At 39.3% G+C, this 22,410-nt stretch overlaps 1 protein-coding gene across 1 annotated transcript; it reads left to right on the plus strand.

Annotated features, from left to right (window-relative positions):
- Nucleotides 1–6,935: 6,935 nt before the first annotated feature.
- LOC139728538 (ras-related protein Rab-18-B-like) lies at nucleotides 6,936–19,348 on the plus strand. Its single transcript, XM_071639471.1, has 7 exons — nucleotides 6,936–7,145; nucleotides 12,105–12,160; nucleotides 13,398–13,459; nucleotides 13,937–14,009; nucleotides 14,854–14,972; nucleotides 16,054–16,179; nucleotides 17,820–19,348. Exons 1-7 carry the CDS (start codon nucleotides 7,075–7,077, stop codon nucleotides 17,931–17,933), a joined length of 621 nt encoding a protein of 206 aa, XP_071495572.1. The 5' UTR covers nucleotides 6,936–7,074; the 3' UTR covers nucleotides 17,934–19,348.
- The last annotated feature ends 3,062 nt before the right edge of the window (nucleotides 19,349–22,410 follow it).

A 22,410-nucleotide genomic window follows, 5' to 3' on the forward strand; every position in this document is an offset into this window, starting at 1 on the left:
AGGTCCGTAGTCAGTCATTACGAATTGGATGTGTCAATGTACAATCTGTGTCAAATTGTAGGAATCTTGGAGTTTATTTTGACCCTGAAATGTCAATGGCGACACACATTACAAACACATGTTGATCTGTATATTTGCAACTACGCAATATTCACAGTATCAGAAAATCCTTATCAAACAAAGTTGCAGCCTCTGTTATTCATTGGTATGTTTTGTCTCGTATTGATTATGGAAATGCATTATTGTTCAAGGCTTCATCTTACCAACTGGCCAAACTACAGCGTGCTCAGAACTCTGCTGCTCGGGTCCTCAGTGGAACATCTCGCTTCTCCAGCATTACCCCAGTTCTAAAAAATCTTCACTGGCTACCAGTATCCAAGCGGATAGAGTTTAAAATTCTTATTCATACATGGAAAGCAGTAAATTCTTCAGCTCCAAAATATTTGCAAAACCTTGTTTCAGAATACGTCCCTGGCAGAAATCTCCGTTCATGTAATAGTAAACAATTAACAGTTAAAAGAACAATCTCGACTCTCGGAGAAAAAGCCTTTGTTTCTGCAGCCCCATCTCTCTGGAACGCTCTTCCACTGAGGATCCGATCAGCAGAGACCATTGAAACATTTAAAAAGCTTTTGAAATCACATATGTTCGCATCTTGTTTCGATTGAATTTTCAACGAATTGTTCATTGGTGTGTATATCTCTACTTATCTCTTTCTTCTTTTTCAACCTTCTTATGTACAATTATGACTATGATGTATGCTATTCTTTTCATAATTACGTCCCTCTTCGCCTCAGAATAGGATACTAGATCGAAGGCGCATTACAAATGCTGTACTTATTATTATTATTATTCTCTAGTAGATTAAACTGAATAAAGGAATATCAATGAGCACAGCAATTCTAGAGATGGAAATCAATTTTATATTTCATATTTCACTTTTAATCAGAGAGCAATATCAGCTCTAACTTTCTACAAACTAAGACAAATGGTGGTTGAGTCCCTGATTTGCATAAAGTTAGTCAGCTCATCAATCAGGAGGTATATCGAGTATTTTCTTCTTCCATCCTCATTTTGTATCTATATATTTTGTAGAAATGGCTACAGTTAAACTCCTACAAAACATCATTCTCTATCTAACGAAAAGAAAACTGTTGTTCATGAGCATAGCTCAAGAATACTCCCTAATATGCTGTCCAGCACCTTGCCAATAATTCTTAAGAACAAAGCCTGCACTGAAGACTAGTAAAGTCCTGCATCAATCCATCCTGTACAGGTCTTTGCATGGCAGCTCTAGGATGTGGAAGAGCACTTGTGACATACATTGTAAGCAGGGCTGCACACTAACCTATGTTTTTCTACTGGTCCAACCTGTCTTTTGGACCAGTAGGTACCTAGTTTCTTCATTTGTTTAATGGTCCATTCCTGAAAAAGTTACTGGACCGACAGTGATTTTCATTGGTCAGGGACCGTCGGACCAGTGCCAGTGTGCAGCCTTGTTTTAAGTTGTGACATGGTTCTGTGTTTGCACCAAAAATCTGCCTCTGATTTGACTATCGCTGAAGGAAAAAGCAGAAAACTTTGCCCACGGCATGGGTCACAATGAATTCATTACTTCAACCGGATGGTAAAACCGCTTTTAAAATGAGAAATGTAATAGTAGACATCAGCTTATGTTTGACAGTACACACAGTCCAACCTCTGCTCTGTCATCTGGCCATGTCAGTACTGGCCCATTCCGAATTCTTTTCTTTTTGTTCCTTTATCTTTCTTTTCTTCCTTCCTTTAATTCTTGGTTAAGACTTGTCCCTCCACACTAAATTTTATCACAGTCCATACAAGTTAACAACCATACAGACTAGACTAGCACTGGAGCAGCTGAGATGACAAGGGACGGTTTTAGTAGGTATGGTAGGGTCTATATCCAGATTCTATTTCTAGACTGGCCAGACCCACCCTAGCCGAGCCGAGCCTGGGCCTATTCAATTCAAACCTTCTTTCCCTCACTTGCTTACAGTGTACATACTGTCTGATGTCGTGATGACCGCGCTACAGGCTAAAGCCACTGGCACCTTAGAAATCTAATTAAGTTACTTAGTTAGATCTAGCGCTGCTGCGATGGGGCCAATTTCATGATTTTGTCTTATATATTAATGGTGGATGTATTCATGTAATTCTATAAACTGCATCTATTCTAACGTTAGATCCAGATCCCCCCTCAAGCCCGGCCCTGGCCCCTTGGCTTGCCTTGAGTTGGACTGGTCACGGAATAAGTTTATCTAGAAATCCGATTTGCGCTGCTGATTGATGGCCATGGCCTGGCCAGCAGTAGTTCGGGGCAATACTGTAAAACATGATATATTCGCGGCACGAAATTTTCGCGAATTGGAGCTGACGGCCTTTTTCGTGGCAAGAAATTTTCGTGAATTGCCTCTTGCGTTCAATGCATATAGTGTAGATAAGAGATTTCGCGTGCATTTTAATTTTGCGAATCTTGGCGCTCGCGAAATTCGCGAAATTAAAATGCACGCGAACATTTCTTGTTTTACAGTACACCAATACTACTTACTACTAATACTAGGTCTAGATTTCTAGTCTAGTAATATAGTAGACTTCTAATAGTATTGCCCCGAACTACTACTGGCCAGGCCATGGCCATCGATCAGCAGCGCAACAAACTACACTCACAGCCCTATGGCTGTACATAAGTCATGACAGGCTTCGCATGGCGTCTGGTCAGGCTACAGCGCAACGTGCAACAAGCTTGCAAGTGCCTGACGTCGACGAGGCCCTCCGAGGTTTGCCTACAAGTAGGGTTGGACCTACTAGTATGGTTGGGGCACCACCTATCGGCAGGGCACCTTCCCATCGGCACCCTGCGTATCATGGCTGTTTGCGTATAGAACGAAAAGGTATGCGCGGGATTAAGTGTCATTAGCTATAAAGACAATAAAAACGAAGAAACGAAAATCAAACTCAAACAAACCAAGCTAAAAATTACACATCCGCTCAGTAACGATGCATGGCTGTGAAATTCACATGTATTACCTATGGCCTGTGAAATTCACATGTATTATGCTGTGAAATGCACGTGTATTACCTATGGAGGGGAGGGGGTGCCGATCGCAAGGTACCCTTTTTAGCTGCGCAAAGAAAACGGAACGCACGCACTAAAATTGCGCTATTTAAAATGGAGATTCATAATCAACGAGACGGTCACGACATTCAAAACTGCAGTATTTATGGCATATTTGAGGTAAGAATTAGGCGGATTTGTGCTCAGTTCGGGAAACCCACTGACAAGGGGGGCCCCTCCTTATAAGTAACCCGTCCCCCTTATAAGTAACCCCGTCCCCCTTATAAGTAACCCCCGGGGAACCCCTTATAAGGAGTCTCCACGCTTTTTTGCAATGCAACGCGAAAATGAAAGGACTGCGGCAATTCGCTTGATTATGTCCATAAAGCTTCACAAGTTTCCTAGTTCCTCGAGTCGCCACGTCTGCACTCAAGCATTGCCGCGCCGCCGCGCCTGGCGACACTCACGCCAGTAATCGCTCGCATTCCAGCATTCGCATGGGTCGTTTGACATCGCATTTAAATCCATGATTTTAGATATGATGCCTCGAACCGATTTTGCTCAAATTTCGTGAGTAACTAGGCAACTTGTGAAGCTTTATGGACATAATCAAGCGAATTGCCGCAGTCCTTTCATTTTCGCGTTGCATTGCAAAAAAGCGTGGAGACTCCTTATAAGGGGTGCCCCGGGGGTTACTTATAAGGGGGACGGGGTTACTTATAAGGGGGACGGGTTACTTATAAGGAGGGGCCCCCCTTGTCAGTGGGTTTCCCGAACTGTGCTATATTTTTAGAATAAACAAGCTACAGCTCCTTAGGGTGATGATAGGTGGTACCCCCAACCCTACTACATAGACGGTTGTACTCATCGACCGCCTAATGTTTATTTGCTTGATAAGAATATTTAACACTGAAATTCACGTAAAAAACTTGACCTACGTGATTGAGAAAATCCAGCTCTATCAAATGCCATTGTTCCCTTTTCGATTCGAAGTTTCAGTGCAAAAATATCGCTGACGAACTTGCATGGCCTCGTTTCAGCTCCCCGCGGTAAAGCTCGTTATTAGGATCGACCGCTGTTTTTGCATTGACAATGCACACAAACCAAGTTGTATTGAACACCGTGTTGTAGAAAAACCTACGAAGCTTTTTAGAAACTTCTATAGACATTACATTGTGCTGTCATTACGATTCGGTGAAAACATTCATTCGAAATTTTGTCCTTCAGACTCCTTGATTAAAACCATTAATGAACATCGCGTTTTCCCACACCATCCTCATTAACATAACATTCAAAGCCAATCCATTTTTATGTGCTTTGCGCGCAGTGAAGTGCGTACTAAGCGTTACTGCGCCAATAAATACGCGGTCGGCTTAAAAGACGGTGGTCGATATGTAATAGGGCTACCATACAACCAACATATGGCCATGGGCGATGCCGATGGCATTACACAATTACGCACGTACGGGACTGTATTAATCAAACAGTGCTCAAATTGCTAGTTATCAAATTACACCGACTTTATACATCTTCATCATCCTCTTTCAAACAAACACTGTAAATTTACTTTATGACTGAACAATGTAACTGGCATTAGCTTATCCTCAAAATACTTGAAAGAACTCACCAGCTGACTATTTGTTCAGTCGGTTGGTTGACGACAATCAATCAAACTTTAGCGGGCATCGATGGTTCAAGAATTTGGATGCGACTTTGTTCAAAATATTTTTTAAGTATTTTGATTTAATCTTATTATTGATCAAAATATGAGCTAGCAAAATTGAAGTCTATTTACATGATTTAATTTCACATTATGATTATCTCATTTAATCTAATAACTTTTACAAGGCATGGATCTTTATAGAGTGTCAAATTGGCAGAGCGTTAATGTTTCTTTTTCCACTATACGTTAGAGGAGGTCGTTATTAGAGTGTGCTCTGTGCAGCAGCTACTGGTAGTTCAAAGAGATTTTTCTCCTCCCCACCAGTGACTGGGGAAAAGCTCTTTTATTTGAGCTAGTTTGAGCTATGAGAGGAGATCGAGAGGCAATACCTAGCTCAGAATCAATGATGATAGACTGTTAAACGATGGGCACAGCAGCGGAATCGATGGGGATAGCACACTGCATTCCACCACCCCCCCCCCCATTTGCAGGAAATACAAAAAAAAAAAAAAAGAATAAATGAAAAAAAAATGACTGTCTGAGGGTCCATAGCCCCAGGGTCCTTCATTCCCATTGATCACGTAGGGGGTGGAAATGGGGGAAGGGCGGAGGGAGGAGGAATGAGAGGGGAGCGCCTTGACCTTACCTTGAGCACGTCACAAACCATAATGCAATATTCTACAGGGGCAGCGAACGTTTTTCGGACGGGAGCCTCGGCCAGGAGTCTAGGTCATAACAGGGAGGTGCGGTGGAATAAATTCCACCTCCCTGGTCATAGCACCACCCCTTTTTTTTCTTTTTCTTCTTTTTTTTATGAGCCAAAAAAAGGGGAGGGGGCTGCTGCCCCCAGCCCCCCATGGGTCACATGGGTGGCCCCAGTTCTATGACTTCCTACCGAGTTTTGCATATTAATATAGACTTACCGGTATTTGAAATTTGATCTATAGACAAGGTTCTTCTTTTTTTTTTTTAAAGATTCTTCTTTTTTTTTTATTTGATTTATATACTTCACTTCCCAATTCTGTCACATAGACAAGATCCCTAAATCAGTGGCATCCATATGTCTGTGTCAGTTGGAAAGTAAATTATCTTTATTATTATTATTATTTTTATTTTTACTAATCATAGACAGCATTTATCAATTTAAAAAAAATAAATAAATAAAAATCTAAATGATCATAAAATAGTGTTCAGTAGGTGCCTATGTAGAAGGCTGTCTGGACATCCCCCTCTGATCCCTAAACCTTCTCCCTCCTCTATACATGTAGGACCTATGGTACTGCTTTTAGAATATCGTGAGCAGGGCTGCCAGCTCTCACTCATTTTGGTCCTTTCTCACTCTAAAACTTTATTTCATTTGCATACATTTCTATTGATCTCACTCATTTTGAGACTCCTAAATTATAGCATTGGCCTATGGGAGTCTCACTCTCAACTAGTTTCCAGTGTTGGCAGCCCTGATAAATTACTGTAAAACGAGGAATGTTTGCATGCATTTTAATTTCGCGAATTTCACGAGCGCCAAGATTCGCAAAATTAAAATGCACACTAACGTTCCTGTCTACACTGTGCATTGAATGCCAGTGGCAGTTCGCAAAAATTTCATGCTCCAATTCGCGAAAAATTCATGTCGCGAATATATCATGTTTTACAGTACTGCTTTTACTGTTTTTAGAATAAAGTAGGCCCTACTGTTTTTATAACCATGCAGGTTTAGACAGAAAAGATAACAGTATCAACCAACCAATGATGATGATAAGGTAATAACAATTGCAATAAGTGCATAGGGCCTATTTAATCGTCACCTTTATCATCATCATCATCATCATCATCACCTTCATCATCCTCATCCTCATCCTCATGATTCCCATCATCATCATCATCACCCCCACCACCACCTAACATCATAACCTCATCATCTAAAGCAGCTTCACACCATATGTGTGAACGTGTGTGCGTGTGCCCTGAGCTATGGCTCACAAGAGAATTTCCTCTGAAGTGTTTACGTTTATTCAGTCGCAATTTCGGAAACGTACATGTACGAACGCACAGTGCGGAGGTTGCTGGTGGGTGAAGTGACTCACAGCTCACAGATCCTAACGTACACTGTACCATGTAGGTATAATACGCTGTGCCCAGTTAGCTACGTGTATGCAGTGTGTCATAAACGTCCCTTCGGATCAAGTTTTACGACGGAGCTAGTCGGCCTCAGATCAGATTGCGTAATCATACGAGTATTTTAATCACTAATTTCGGCAACGGACGAGTGATTTTTTCCAGCCGGGAGCTAGCTACTGACGACCTTCCTCTCGAAATTCAGGATTGGAAAGAAACCATGGACGAAGACGATGTATTGACAACTCTAAAAATTCTCATCATTGGTGAAAGTGGAGTTGGGAAATCTAGGTGGGTAATTTAAATCCTAACGTTACTTAAATCTTTCAATAAACACGATAAACAATTAAAATATATTTTGAATTTCCGATCAGTACCATAATCTAACATTACCTCAGCTCATAATATAAATAGATATCGGTAAATAGTCCGACATTTATAGCATCTAGTCTAGTCTATAGTCAGCTAGTAGTGGGACGTAGAGTCATCATTCTGACATTCACAAATTAGCAAAGTTACAATATCTAGTACTGAATAGATTCTGATTCAATTGATTGAGGGACATGTGACTTCCGATTGATTAGGATAAAGTAGCCAGAGTAAAGCCCCCAGTTTTGATTTTTAGGCGGGCCTCCAGAATCCGGACACTTATTATCACTAGCTAATCACAAACCAGCACATTCTATTGTCAAAACACACGCATCGAGCATAATAACTAACGTGTGCGTTACACGCAGCCGCTGTCGCGACAGCGGCTGCACGTCTACCCTCAGAGTCTTTGTAGACGTTGTCATTTTCAGCGGTGGGTGTACGTTTCCTTCATGAATATCTTTATTAATTGTAGAAAACTAAAATGTAAGGAATCCCCATAGTCTATGAATGATATTCATTCAATAATCGGTGTGCGATTTTTTTTTTTAATTACGTCAAAAACCCACTGAAATCCCTGATTAAAATCAGGTCTGTAAGTAAGCATCTATTGCTTCACTCCTCATCTTCTGCGTGTTATTTGAATGGCAATCACTCGTATACTACAACGTAGCGAGTCGGAAAAGTTCATGACCTTGTTGGAGCGGAAGTGATGACCTTGTCGGAGCGGAAGTGACCCATGCAAAGGTCAAATCATGAGAGCAGCACGCGCGGAAATACATGTACGTAGTTGTAGCAGACGACAAGCTTTACGTAACACAAAAAATGCACAGGCGTACGTAAAATGCTACCACGGTACTTCCGGATGAGCGTTCGTGGTAGTTCGTTAATTTTGTGAATCATCGCACAATCTACTCCGAAAAATTCAACAATAATGTCAGGATACCAACAAAACACCAAATTCAACTCAACCATCAGCAAAATACGATGTAGGTGAGTGGTAAAAATCATCTATTGGTGAAATCAAACAAAATAAAATACATATTTTATGTGATTTTGCCGTCAAAAGCGACGGTCATATACAACGTAAAACACTAATAGATGTCAGACTGCTGTGCTTTGCACAGCGGTCTGGTCAGGCTAATCGAGCATATCACATCATTTCACATACTGTGTACTGGCACTGTTGTTCACAACAGGAAAGTGCCTTCAATTAGTCACCTCCAAAATTCCATCTAACGTCAGTTACCATTAAGTTGCCACTAGGCCCCTACCTAAAGCCACCAGACATTCACATCGCATGTAATGCGTGCCACGATAGGAGATCAGCTGGGGCGACGGATTTTCATCGCTCTCAGAAGACGTTACTATTTCACCTTTTTCCTCCATAAAAGCACAAATAATTGTAATCCAAATGTATTCTACCATATAACAGGTGACAAACCATTTTTAATGCGAGAATGTTTTTGATTTCAAATGGATTTCAGGTGGCAGATTAACAAAGTTTTTCTAACGCGATAGCCAATGATGCACAATGCATCCTACATTGAAGTGTGTGTATAACACATGCGCTAATAAATCGTGGCACACTATGGGTGGCGAACTAATTCAGTGCCTATCATTAGTTCGCCAACCTGGGAGTGCATAGGAAATACATAGACTATACGGTAACTGATGTTAAAATCCCAAATTTTGCTGTCGAAAACACAGAATCGGTGCAAATTTTCAAAAGCGTGTGACGTGCAAATTATTAAAGTCCCGTTTTAAGAATCAGGGTCGCCGAAAAAGCACAAAAAATCGAGAAATGTGCCATTCTATTGCAAGATTTTTTGCTTATTGCAAGCTCAAAGTGTGATGGTATCCTCAAAAACACACACACACACACACACAAAATCTCCGTACATGCCAATGCAGTGACTAAATGTACCGTAGGGGTTGAATGCAAGTGCCAACTCACCAGAATTCAGACACCAACGGGTGCCGTTGGTGCAACCTTGCGCCAACAAGGTACATGTATGGCATGACACATTTTTCAGTGACCTTACGCGCATTGACCCGTACAAATTCTGGAGAGGCCGGACGGATTCTGGGGGGATTATCAAGGTGGTAATATTTTGCGATTTTGTGAAATTTAATGATGTACATTGTATCTAACAATTTGTAATCAACATTGAGAAAAAGCAGTTTGATATTTAACATACATTGTTGTAGCTTTATAATTTTGTTTGTATTATTTGAGTTGAACAAATATTGCAGAAAAGCTCAATGTCCGAAAAGTGGTGGCTTTACTCTAGTAGTCTATGCTTGTTCTTACTAATGACATTAGGGCTGGGGGGTTGGGGGTGTCCCCCATACCTGATAAAGTAGTGATACGGTGCAAGGCTTGTGGTTAGCACATATTTGAGTTTGCAAATCATGCACTTGGACTTTTGATATGACCTAATATGATAATTTTGATGGCATAAACTGTAATTTCTCAGTTTTTGTACATTCTAATCTAGACAACTTCATTTTCCTAAAATGGGTTCCACCCCATTCTCATTGTCTTTCCTCCGTCTCCAGTCTTGCCACAAGCATTCCCCTTCACAGGAAGCGTTGGGGCCTCAAAGTGCGGCCATTCATACTTACAACTTACCTCTTTCTGTTTCTCATAACTGTAAATTCATGAAGGGGGCACAGTTGAACATTTGAACATGAATGGCCTCCAAGAAAACACTGTGTCAGCCTTGACTCTGGATACTTTTGTGTCAAGAGTAAATAGAAAGTTATCAACCAAACCATAGAGAAGAAAAAGAGTAAAACAGGAGAGAGAGAAGGGGCAAAAAATGTAACCAGCAAATAATTCAAAGTGAAGGAAACACAAATTTTACCTGAACGACAAATAGTGCACTGCAGATTTAGTAATCAGCATATGATTGCGGGCATCACCGGCAAGACAAGGGACAGAGATGAATTCTTCTGGCATTTAAATCCCCCCCCCCAAAAAAAAAAATACAAATAAGTAGATAAATACTGTATACGCCGAATATTTCGCGAGGTTTTTATTTCGTGTTTTTATATCGCGAGTCGGGTGCTATTCGCAAAATTAAAGACACGCGAAAATATTGATCCCGATGTGGATGTGACATACGCATGTACATTTTCCGTTCAGTACAGGACTCTACGATCACGATATTTAACCACTCGCGAAATCGTTGGGAATTCCCGATTCACAAAAATTTAGACTCGCGAAATATATGGTGTATACAGTAGATAATAGCAAAATAATTTTTTTCCCAGGCTCTATGTTGCTTTTGCAAAGATACATGCTGCATCAATCTCGAACAAAATTTTGACTGCAACACATTAACATACAGTGTAGGAGTCACCATTGTCCTCTGTTCTTGCACTGTTGCAACAGTGGATTAGCATATAAATGATTAAACTGTAAAATATGGAAAGGAAATAAACTACATGGAACTTCACATTTCTCTTGCACTCAAGACATACTGTAAAACAAAGAATGTTCGCGTGCATTTTAATTTCGTGAATTTCGCGAGTGCGAAGATTCGCGAAATTATAATGCACGCAAAAGTTCTTTTCCACACTATATGCATCAATTGAATGCCAGTGGCAGTTCGCGAAAATTTCATGCCGCAAAAAGGGCTGTCAGCTCCAATTCACGAAAAATTCATGCCGCGAGTATATCATGTTTTACAGATTTTTTTACTGGATGACTTGATCAACAAACTACAAAACCATGTGGATGTTCTGGGGTTGTTTTTATGCCTCCACCAACGAAGTGGCCGGAGGCATTATGTTTTCGGGTCGTACGTCCGTTCGTACGTCCGTCCGCATGTCCGTCCGTAAGTCCGTACGTCCGTACGTCCGTCCCGTTTTGTTTTTGTCGATATCTCAAGAACCGTGAGGTGGTTTTGCATCAAACTTGGTATGAGGGTATATCCTGGGGGGATAATACTTTGTTTGGATTTTAGGGTCACGGGGTCAAAGGTCAAAGGTCACAAGTTATTTTGTGAAAAAAAGGTTGAAATTTCATGTTTTTTCTCCATATCTCGCAAATGGTTCAAGGTATCTTAATGGAACTTAGTATATATGCATGTACCGATGGGCAGTGATTATCTAGGGAAGTTGGGGTCATGGGTCAAAGGTCAGGGGGTCGAAGGTCAAGGTCAACTCCTTAAAATATCACTACTTATATTTATGCAATGCCTGAAGGATATTTTTTTAACTTGATGTATGCATGTATTACCCAATATATATTCTGTGGGAAGTTTCTTGCCAAAAGGTCAAAGGTCAAAAGGCCAAAGGTCAAGTGAAAGTGCTAAATTGCACTTTTTCCTCCATATCTCAAAAGTAACTCAAGGTATTATCATGAAAATTACATATTTATGCATGTTCTACCTAACAGTGATTCTCTTTGGAACTGTGAGGTCAAAGGTCAAAGGCCAGGTTTAGATAATACTATTTTACCATTTGATACTGAAATTATACTTTTTCTCAATACCTTGAAAATTACTCAATGCATAAACTTATAAAAGGGTAAAAAGTCAAGTAAAAATCATCAGTTCCCCCAAATACCTGCACTCTGACGTTTTAATCATTCATCCAATTGAACCTACAGTGTAGTTCTAGGAAAGTGAACATTCAGCACATTTGTGGCAAACCTGTCATTTTAATATTTTGCCAGTTGTGTGAAACTGTCATCACACATTGTCAAGACATGGTACTATAGACCTATTAGGAGAACCATGCATTATGGCGGAGGCATACCAGTCACCGTAGCGACATTTCTAGTTTTCTATTGATTTCTAGGACTCTCCATGCTATTGAAAATGTTCACTATTGTCATGAACTGGTTTGTTTGTTTTGGTTGTTTTGCAGTTTGCTGCTTAGATTTACAGATGACACATTTGATCCAGAACAGGCAGCTACAATAGGTAAGATGACTAGGTACCTGTAGGGGACCTACAGTTGTAGCATACTTCTTATGTGGATTACAGAATGTATGCACTTCTGAGTTTAATTATTTTCTATATTTGTGTAGATGTACAGTACAAGTTTCTTGATGAGAGGAGAAAAATGGGTCACCATATGGTATGATGGCTCTCAGTAGCAATGTCCATAATTTTGCTGCATAAATTTTGGTTTTTGAATGAAACTGAAAAAGCAGACAAAATCTCCAAATATGTACTAGCATATATAGGATTCTAAATCATAACAACTTCAAATGCAGTATTCATAAATTGTCACAATGGCTAATCATTCAGTTTTTAATATGATTGAATGTAGGAATTAACATCTTGTGGTATGAAGTGCAGTAAAAAATTTGCCAGAACTCTGTGTGTGTGTGTGTGTGTGTGTGTGTGTGTGTGTTTTCTCTTTTGAGTATGAAATATATAAAAGGTTTGCACGTACATGTTGAGATGATAAGACTGTTAGTGGTTTGTGGTGCATTGTGCTGAGCAATTTTTTTTTTTTTTTTTTTGTTGGTCTCTACTGATGATGGACAGTCATCTTGTGTGAAACTTCAATTCTTGGAGCATTTTCTAAAATCAATACCAGAATTCCTTTCTGAGACTACCCCACTTAGTGTACCACATACAATATTACAATTAGATATTATTGTTTCACTGTATTTTTTTTTTTATTACATTGCTGCTTTGATTTTTGTGTTTGTGTGTCATGTGTATTCAAATGTTTCATTGTAATTACATTCTTATTGGAGATAAAGTATGTGAAACAAAACGAAGCATCTATAAGCTAAGAAAAAGACATAAATTGAAGCAGCATATATCATTATTTTTTTCACTACCAGACAGATAGCTCCTGGTCATCATTTTGCTAGTTTTTAATTTCAATGTCATATTGGTGATGAATGTATGTGCAGCTATAAATATACAGTAACTTTTGACACCAAATTAGAAAAAAAATTGTGTGTCTAGACATCTGAGAGAAGTGGACCACTTTAGTCCCTGAGGGGATGATGTAAAATCAGTGTCCACAAACTCCAACCCAAAACTCAATCACAAAATGTATCACCACCATCACCATTTAATAATTCCGTCTATCTACAACAACAGCAAAAAAAAAGAAAAAAAAATCTTTTCTGATTTGTACATAGGATCATAGGGAGTGCTGTGAGTGACATTTTTCGAATATTATTTTTCCCAACAGGTGTGGATTTCAAAGTCAAGACCCTTACTGTTGATGGAAATAAGGCAAAGCTTGCAATATGGGTAAGCAGACACATCATATGTATGATAATGCAATGTTTCCCTCTTTTTACTGAAGGGGGAGGGATGTTAGGGAGCACTTTACTAGAAAAAAAAATAGAATGTAATATCAAGCCACACTTGCCTTGTGTAGAATGCATTCTGATACTTTTATACATTCATCCTCAACTTCATTGGGAACCCACTAGTGCACAAACATTATTCAAATGTATACAGATACCTTTGCCAATTCTGATACTGATTTAACTTCAAGATTGAAAAAGCATGACATAATTTTTAAGTTTGAGTCATTATTTGCATAAAAATGTTAATGTCCTGCCATCACAAAATTTCAAGAAAAGATGTAAAATATCCCTTTTTTTATTATGCCTATGGTTGCTATTCATTGCCAAATGCTGTCATTGTATCTTGTGATCACATGGCATGCAATGTGTAATGGTCAAATGAAAGTACTATGCTTTCCTCTTTTCTTCCATCCAGGACACTGCGGGTCAAGAAAGGTTTAGAACTCTGACACCTAGCTACTACAGAGGAGCTCAAGGTGTGATATTGGGTGAGTGTCATTTTTGTGTGTGTGACTTCAGACCTTAAGACAGTCATAAGTGAAGGATTAGCATATGATTACACAGTGTTTCATGTAATAGGTGGAATCAACAAGAATAGACAAGTCAAAGTGAGTGAATTTAAGAGAGCAGTTGCAAGACGGGGCAAATTCATACAATGAAGGCAAGTTTTGTGTTGCTTGAAGGCAGGTTTGTCAAGTTTCTATTCTTACGGTTAACTACTGTATTCCATCTGTGGTGTTTAGATACCTAAGGTCTCTATTTACCATTCCTGTTTGTAGATGACATCCAGTCATGGCCTGTTGTCTCCTAACCGTGGCATGCTGGAATATCTGCAGAACTTTTAAATGTAGAGAGGCATAAGAGAAAAGGCCTGGTAAAACAAAATTTGCAGATGACATTCACATAAACATTGTGCATTTGATCATAAAGGGTGTGGAAAAAGCATTGAGATAAGGAGTCATAGGGTGCAATACGCAGGGGTTATTTCCATATCAGTGCAGTTTTTGCAAGCATTCTTACTGTATCTAACTCCCTGAGGGTCACCAGCACAAAGTGTCATGAACACCTTTCATACACGGGTTGGTAATCATGATGACAGATGTAAGGGGATGTATTGTTGTTGATATTAAAATTGTTTGTAGATTTTTCAAAGTTTAGATATACTTCAACTTGTAATATTTTGTTCTGAAAAGCATGGTAGTCATGATGACAGAGATAAGGGGTTGTGTTGTGGATTCCAGGGATAGATATAGGCCTACTTGAACTTGTGATATTTTGTTCTGAAAATCATAAATCTGTATTGTATGTTTCATTGTTTGTTTTCCTTATTAGTTTATGATGTCAGCAACCAGATGACCTTTGACCGGTTGGGGCAATGGCTGAATGAGCTTGACACATATTCCACCAAAGCTGACATCATCAAGATGCTTGTTGGCAACAAGATTGACATGGTAAGAGAAGAAATCCTGTCACTATTTGGCATCACCCTGACAAAGGGGAATGCATGGTGTTTCTATAAAGACACTAGGAAAAACCCAATACCTAAAGTGTGTGAGTTGAGGTCTTTAGTATAATGATTGCAACTGATGCTTGTTATGTCACAGATTGTGCTCATCTAGCATTGTATTCCAGATCAGTGATGCAACCAACTTTTATAGATCTCTTTAAAACATTGAAAGTAATGAGTAAAACATGTTTTTGGACTACTTTGCACAAATTTGGACAAATTTCTTTACCGGGTATTTTTGGACTGTTGTTACAATATTAACATGCTTTTTGCTAGCAGGCTGGTCTTAACTTTACCAAGGCCAAATTGTAATGGCTCTCCTTATTTGTGTTCAGTGGGGCCAGAATGAGACCAGAGTGAGAGATGTAATGGATCTATCTAAACCACACATTCATCACCATCGCTTAACCCGTTGAGGACGGACTGACTTTGCTACAACATGCATTTCCCATAGACACCTGTCCGAGTATACTCGGGGACTCGTCCTCAACGGGTTAATCTGTCTCTAGACATTTTTCTCTGACCACTCCCTCTCCTAACACCTTTAGGAGTCAGAAACAATCAGTTTGCTTCCATGGACATTACAAGAACAGTATTGTGGGAAATTACAGACATCAAGGCCCGAATTCACAAAGGTGGTTTAAATCTAGACCATGGTTTCTGCTAACTTCTTCTGCATAAATGCGTGTGGCAGAATGTGTATGCCAACAGATGTCCAACAACAATTGTGCGTTGATACACGCAAGTCAAAGCAATGCCTATTTCACGCCAATTTTAGTCCATGGACTAAATCTAAACCATAGTCTATATTTAGATCACCTTTGTGAGTTTAATGTGACTTGACGTGGCTGTTTTTTATAATTTTTTGTCATTAAAGCAGTACGTTTATCACGTGGGCATGCTTTTTGATACTTGCCATGTGAAGCCCACTGATGCTAAAGTTCTCAGTTAGATTGACTTGAAATATAAAATCCATCCCATGGGGCTGTGCTATTTTGATTTACCCACAATGCTTTGCCCTTTAGGAGAAGCGAGAGGTGTCGAGGGAGCAGGGACTGAAGTTTGCACGGAAACACTCCTGTCTGTTCATTGAGGCTAGCGCCAAGACAAGAGATGGGGTGCAGTGTGCTTTTGAAGAACTTGTGGAAAAGGTAAAATACATCACTCATACTACCCTGTAAAGGAAGGATTCATAACTTTAAAAAAGAGTGATTCTTTCCCTTTGGTTCAATCATTACTGTAATGATCATTGTACTTAAGGGGTAAAAATAACAATTGGGAAATGTGTTTACTTGATTGTATGTAATCACCCGTCATCACTCAAAAGGAATATAGTGTGTGTAGTTTGTACTACACTCACTACTGTATAGGATGTATGCGTATGTGGGCCATTAGTTGGTCATACTGCACTTATGTGTACAGCTAAAGCATCATTTACAGAAGGCCATCTGAGATTTTGATAACAGTCAATGAACACATGAGTCATACAGGTATCAGCAAGTTTCAGCCAAGTGCGGAAAGAAAAACAGAACATTGCATACTATGTCTTTTGATTATCTTCATTCCGTCAGGAGAATTGATAACATTGAGTGCAGTGTCATGAATGAAAGATAATAGTGTGCAAAACAATTGCCAAATATGGGAGATGGTAAGCTTAAATTAGGGAAATTTGTAGCTCTTTCAGAGCATGCTCACTCTCACTTTCTCTTTCTCTTTCTCTCCCTTTCTCCCTGTGCTCTCTCTCTCTCTCTCTTTCTCCCTCTCTTTCTCTTGTTTATTTCATGTCAGGAAGTTTCATAGGGCAGTATATCCTGAGAGGAAGCCAGATAATCTGGAGAGTTGTGCAATGAAACTTTTTTACATTGGTTCATGTGGCAAGATTTACAAAGCAGAGTGGAAAGCCATTTTTTTTTTCATGTTTCTATGTTGTAGAAAGAACAATTTCTGATTGTAGTCTCTTGAAATTCTGAATTGTTTTACGTATATGTGTATTTTTCCCAATGTATTGAAAAAGTTCCACAAAAACATTTGAAGATAAGAGCTTGTCATAAATCAAACAAAGTTTTTAGGTGGTGGCATAGAAGCTAAAAACCATGAGGCATGCAGAAGATTAGCCATTGCAACATAACAGATCAATTTAAAATACCATGGGACTTAATATAGTAGCTTTTCAAATCACACCCAAAGCATAAATTTTCCTGTGACATTCTTGACCTCTGAGGTTGAGATATCATCATTTATATGCAGTCTGAGGACAGCCACCAATTTTCTGATTGTCACAAGGTCAGTAATTAAGAAAATCAGATAGTCCAAAGGTATGTGACCCCCATCCCTAGTCTTGTTCCTACATGGATCCTCCTAGTTTACTGTGGTCCTCTTTTATTACAAACTGGGTGTCTTCCCCACATGGTCTGTGATTATTAATGTTTTGTATGTGAGTTTGGTAGATTTCTGTATTAGATTTGGCATGAGAACTGGTATTTCAACCACCATATCCTGGTGAAATTCTTCTGCAGCTATGATATCAAGTTTTGAATTTCAAAATATTGGAGTGAAGTGCATTTATGGATTTCAGTACAAAAGTGTGCTAATTGTCTTTTTACCATCTACTGATTGGAATTGAGCTACAAGTTTGCTATCACACCTCCTTGTTTAGAATACAGACCTTCAATTTTGAAAGGATTACAAAGTCATGGTGATTGGTTTAAAAGCAGGAAACAGTTATCAAATTATACTCCTCTGACATGTACCATGGATGATAACTGATCTTTTGTTTTGCTCTCACGACCAGATCATCCAGACTCCAGGACTGTGGGAGAATGACCACAGCAGGCAGGGGTTAAGGGTCAGAGAACAGGGTCAGATGCACCAGGGAGGATGCAGCAACTACTGCAGCCTAATATGAAGGGAAGGTTGCCGCATTCTACCAGAAAAATCCTTCAATAGACTGTAAAGACATGGCATGGACATTTGAAATGGAATACAATCATTCGTCTTCTTGATGAAAGAATTCTGCTCTCATGTCGTGATGGTGTCTGTCATCTCCATATGACAACATAGAGATTTGTATTATATTTTTCGTTTAATTTTATCCTAATCATTATCTTTTGCTAGTATACGCTCATTAAAACAGGTACCATAGCTCAACTGTCCGTATTGAAGCCACCGAGTACTGTGCAAGACAACCCCACTGAAACACTGGGTCTCTTGGGCAGGACAGAGTCACATGTCTTGCATGTAATGACTACATTGCAAGCAGACTTAAAAGAGTAATTGTTGAGTGCAAGAAAGCCTGAAACCTTCGATTCTAAGTAGATGCCAATCTGATAGGAAATGAGGATGATATATATCTACTTTGCCAGATGATCTCCCCTTCCAAGACCTGTGTGAGTACATTGATAGCTTTTTCAAGTTCTCTTTAACTTTGAGATACCAATTGCACTGTGAAAAGTAGAGAGTCAGTTGTGTAGTGCAGTATATGCCGCAAATGGCTTCATGATATTAAACCCATCTATATTGCACTTCCAAAGAGTAAGACCTGGGGCCAGTGGAGTGTGGCTGATGTCAACCTGGGGGGCATTTCATGAAGCATTTTGTCGGATATTTCGTCTGACAAACTCTTAAAAGCTACTGAAATCCTTGCATCTGATTGGCTGAGAGCAATTGTGCCGACAAAGTTGTCGGACGAAATGCTTCATGAAATGCCCCCCTGTACTGTCCTGGCTTTCATCCTGATTTTGTTATTGTTTTGCCAATCTTTGCATTGCGGGTGGGCATTATTGGGCATGCAATGTCATGTTTGCCCACATTGGCAGATAAACTGTTACAGCCATAACGTGCATGCCAAGCAATGAATGTATATGTATGTAATGGACATACTCCAATACTAATGAATTTGGTTTTAAAAGGGGAATATTTTATTTCATTGAATGAAATGTGTGCATGTGGGCTTGTATAAAAGGATTGAAATATTTTACATCACATGATTGTACTGCATATAGTCACCGTACTGAAATCACAGTTGTTGCTAGTACATGATCCCTAGGGTAGGATATGACTCATTTATGTATTTGTTGTATGATATATATGATGATATAATTGTAGGACCTAGTTTATAATATCATGCCATCGGGTAAGAATATTGGTTGTCTTAACATATTTGTTCTTCCATAAGAAACAATTTAAAGTCACTTCGAAAATTATTTAGGAAACACTCTAAAGTTTTCCCTTGGTCGTTTTGATATTAGCCCCATTTTTTTTAAATCATGCTTTAATGAACATGAATGACATGGTCAAGTCAATACTAGCTAGACAACTGAAAACGGCATTTTTAGCTCACCTGAGCCAAAGGCTCAAGTGAGCTATTGCGATCGCTCTTCATCCGGCGTCTGGCTGTGCGTAAACTTTTTACATTTTCATCTTCTTGAGAACCCCTTGACCGATTTTTGCCTAACTTGGCAGGTAGCATGCCTAGGGGGATAGGATCTCAATTTGTTCAAGTGGGCACCGTACCCCACCTGGGGAACCCCCAGAGGGGCCCAAATCCCCCTAAAATTAAGGAATCTTAAAAAATCTTCTCTAGAACCAGAAGTGATAGAGCTAAGTTAATACTATGAGTTAGTACATTGATGACTATATTTTCAAGTTTGTTCATTGCGGAATCAGGGATGCCCCCTTTGGGACCCAGGGCAGGGGGGTGGGGAGGGGTCCTAATGGGGCCCAAATTGTACATTTTCATCTTTTTCTTGAAAATACCATGATGAATTTTCACCAAACTTGGCAGGTAGCATCCCTAGGGGGATAGAATCTCATTCCCATCAAATGGGCACCATGCCCCACCTGGGGGGGCCCAGGTGGGCTAAATTGGGGCCTAAATTGTAAATTGTCATCTTTTTCTTGAAAACCCCATTATGAATTTTCACCAAACTTGGCAGGTAGCATCTCTAGGGGGATAGGATCTCAATTTGTTGAAGTGGGCACCTTATCTCACCTGGGGGTCCCCAGAGGGGCCAAAACCCCCCAAAATTAAGGAATCTTAAAAAATCTTCTTCTCTAGAACCAGAAGTGATAGAGCTAAGCTAATACTATGAGTTAGTATGTTAATGACCTATAGTTTCAAGTTTGTTCATGGCAGAATCAGGGCTGCCCCCCCCCCCCCCCTCCCTCTCGGGACCCAAGGGAGTGGGGGTAGGATGGGTCTAAATGGTGATGTAAATTGTACATGTTCATAATCATTGAAAACCCATTGATGAATATTCACCAAACTTGACAGGTATCATGCCAGGGGGTTAAGATCTCAATGTGTTCAACAGGGCACCATGCTCCCCTTGGGGGACCCGAGGGGGCCAAGTGAAGTGTTCAATGTATGTCTGTCATCTTGGGGATTTTTTTTTTCTGATAGTTACAGATATGTTAGCAAGATGATATCTACAATTTATAATGCCAAAGTGACATGTTTTGACCCATCAAGATGTTTCTAATCCCCAGCTTTTTATCCTACCAGTGTTGTTGTTGCCATGGCGATTATGATTTCTCATTACTGTCAGTATCATTATTACTGAGATTTACTTTAGATCAATTAAAGAAATTGTTTGTTTGTACCTATAGGATTCATTGTGATGGTACAAAGCTGAAATTTAGTACTAAACAAATCACAAAACAGTTCTCATTCCCTTGCTTACAAGAAATGTTGCAAGACAGAATTGTAAACACGAGAGACAAGATCACTCATGTTTGATCAACTTTGTAGAAATTAAGATATTTGCTTTGTGACATTTTTTGTTAAATTTTGCCAGAGATGCAGAGTAGGAACCTCATTGTAAAGTCAGTTATTTTCAGGGGGGGGGGGGTGTTCCTCTTTTCACATTTCTTTTGTACAGTTTGAGTTTGCTACAGTTACAATTTTCATAAACTGTTGTGTTCCATTTTGATGTACATCATCAAAACTTAAAGATGAGTGCAACTGAAGTGTATTACAATGATTTTGTAAGGATGCCACATTGAGACCCAAAGGATGCATGCAAACTTGTTGTGTGGTATTCCACCACTTCTGTTGTGGAACAAAGGACTGTATTAAATGAACAGAGTTGTAAGTTTGACCAATTATGAAGTGTCAAATGATACAATGTTATTTCCATTGACTGTGTTAAAATGAAGTCTTGTCTGTATAACCAAGACCAAACTGTAGCATGTGGGACTATGTTGAGTTAAGTGTACAATAAGTTGCAACATTGATCATTGTCTTTAAATAAAACATTTTGTAAGCCTTTCATGAAACTTGTGCTTTGAAGTGCAGTAACAACTACAGACCAGTTTCTGAATTTATCCCACTCATGTGATTCCTTGGCAAGCAGATGCTTGAAAAGAGTCAATAACCCTGTGTCTTGTGTTTATCTGTCATTATGCCACAGTGTGTTTCCCTGCCTGCAGGACACTACTCTAAAGTACAATTTTCACAAGCATGAATTTATTCATTTATACTCTGTAAAAGCTCTGGTTTTTGCGAGGATTTGATTTTTGCAAAGTTCACAAATCACTGTTGGGCTGTGAATTCAGCAACACGCTTAAGTATCGCCATTTGATCTTGATTGTGGCACAAAAACATCACAGTGCTCATTATGAGGTACAAATAGATTTGGCACCTTCAAAGTTTGGCGGAACCATGATCATGGCTGGCTGGGTATGCACATGCTAGTATGTCTAATATTACATGCATCCTTGGCCCGTAAAGGTCTGTTTACCTTTGGGATCAGTGATTTACAAAAATGTTCAAGATATCACTTTTGATACGTATGTGTAGGGTCAGTTATATCACAAAACATCCTACCTTATAAAATTTTTGCAATAAAGCCTTAAATATAAGAAGATATCACTATTTTTCTCAGAAAACCATAATTGTAGACGATATAGTCTGGAAACATTTTTATTATAACTATTATTCACATTTTGTATTTAACAATACTTAACATCGATTATAGTGGTTCAGATTTTTACATTGGTTGTTTCTATTCCTAACTCGCATTTTAGAACTATTTTGAAGCACTAATGCTTGGTTTTTTGTTTCATCTGCAAATGGTAAATTATGCCTTTAACATCTTGTCGACAAACTTCATGCGCCATTGTACAGTGATCTTGGTTGCTGGGTGTGAATGCTGGTGTATAAATGTGTGTTGTATCCTCTGTGTCAAATTGCAAAAATAACATCTCGCTAAAATGTCAGTGACCTCCTCATTTGCAAAAATATCTGTACACGAAAATAACAGCTTTTACAGTAACACAAATCTCACAAGTGGCTTGGCAAACATGGACCCATGCATGCTATGTGGATGTGAATCCAGTTAAGTGTGAAATATATTTATGTTCTCAATTGTAGAACAATTGAT

This window comes from Diadema antillarum, unplaced genomic scaffold (genome assembly GCF_040938485.1).
Source record: "Diadema antillarum isolate AM-2024a unplaced genomic scaffold, OU_Dant_1.0 seq00000183_RagTag, whole genome shotgun sequence".
Classification (NCBI taxonomy): Eukaryota; Metazoa; Echinodermata; class Echinoidea; order Diadematoida; family Diadematidae; genus Diadema; species Diadema antillarum.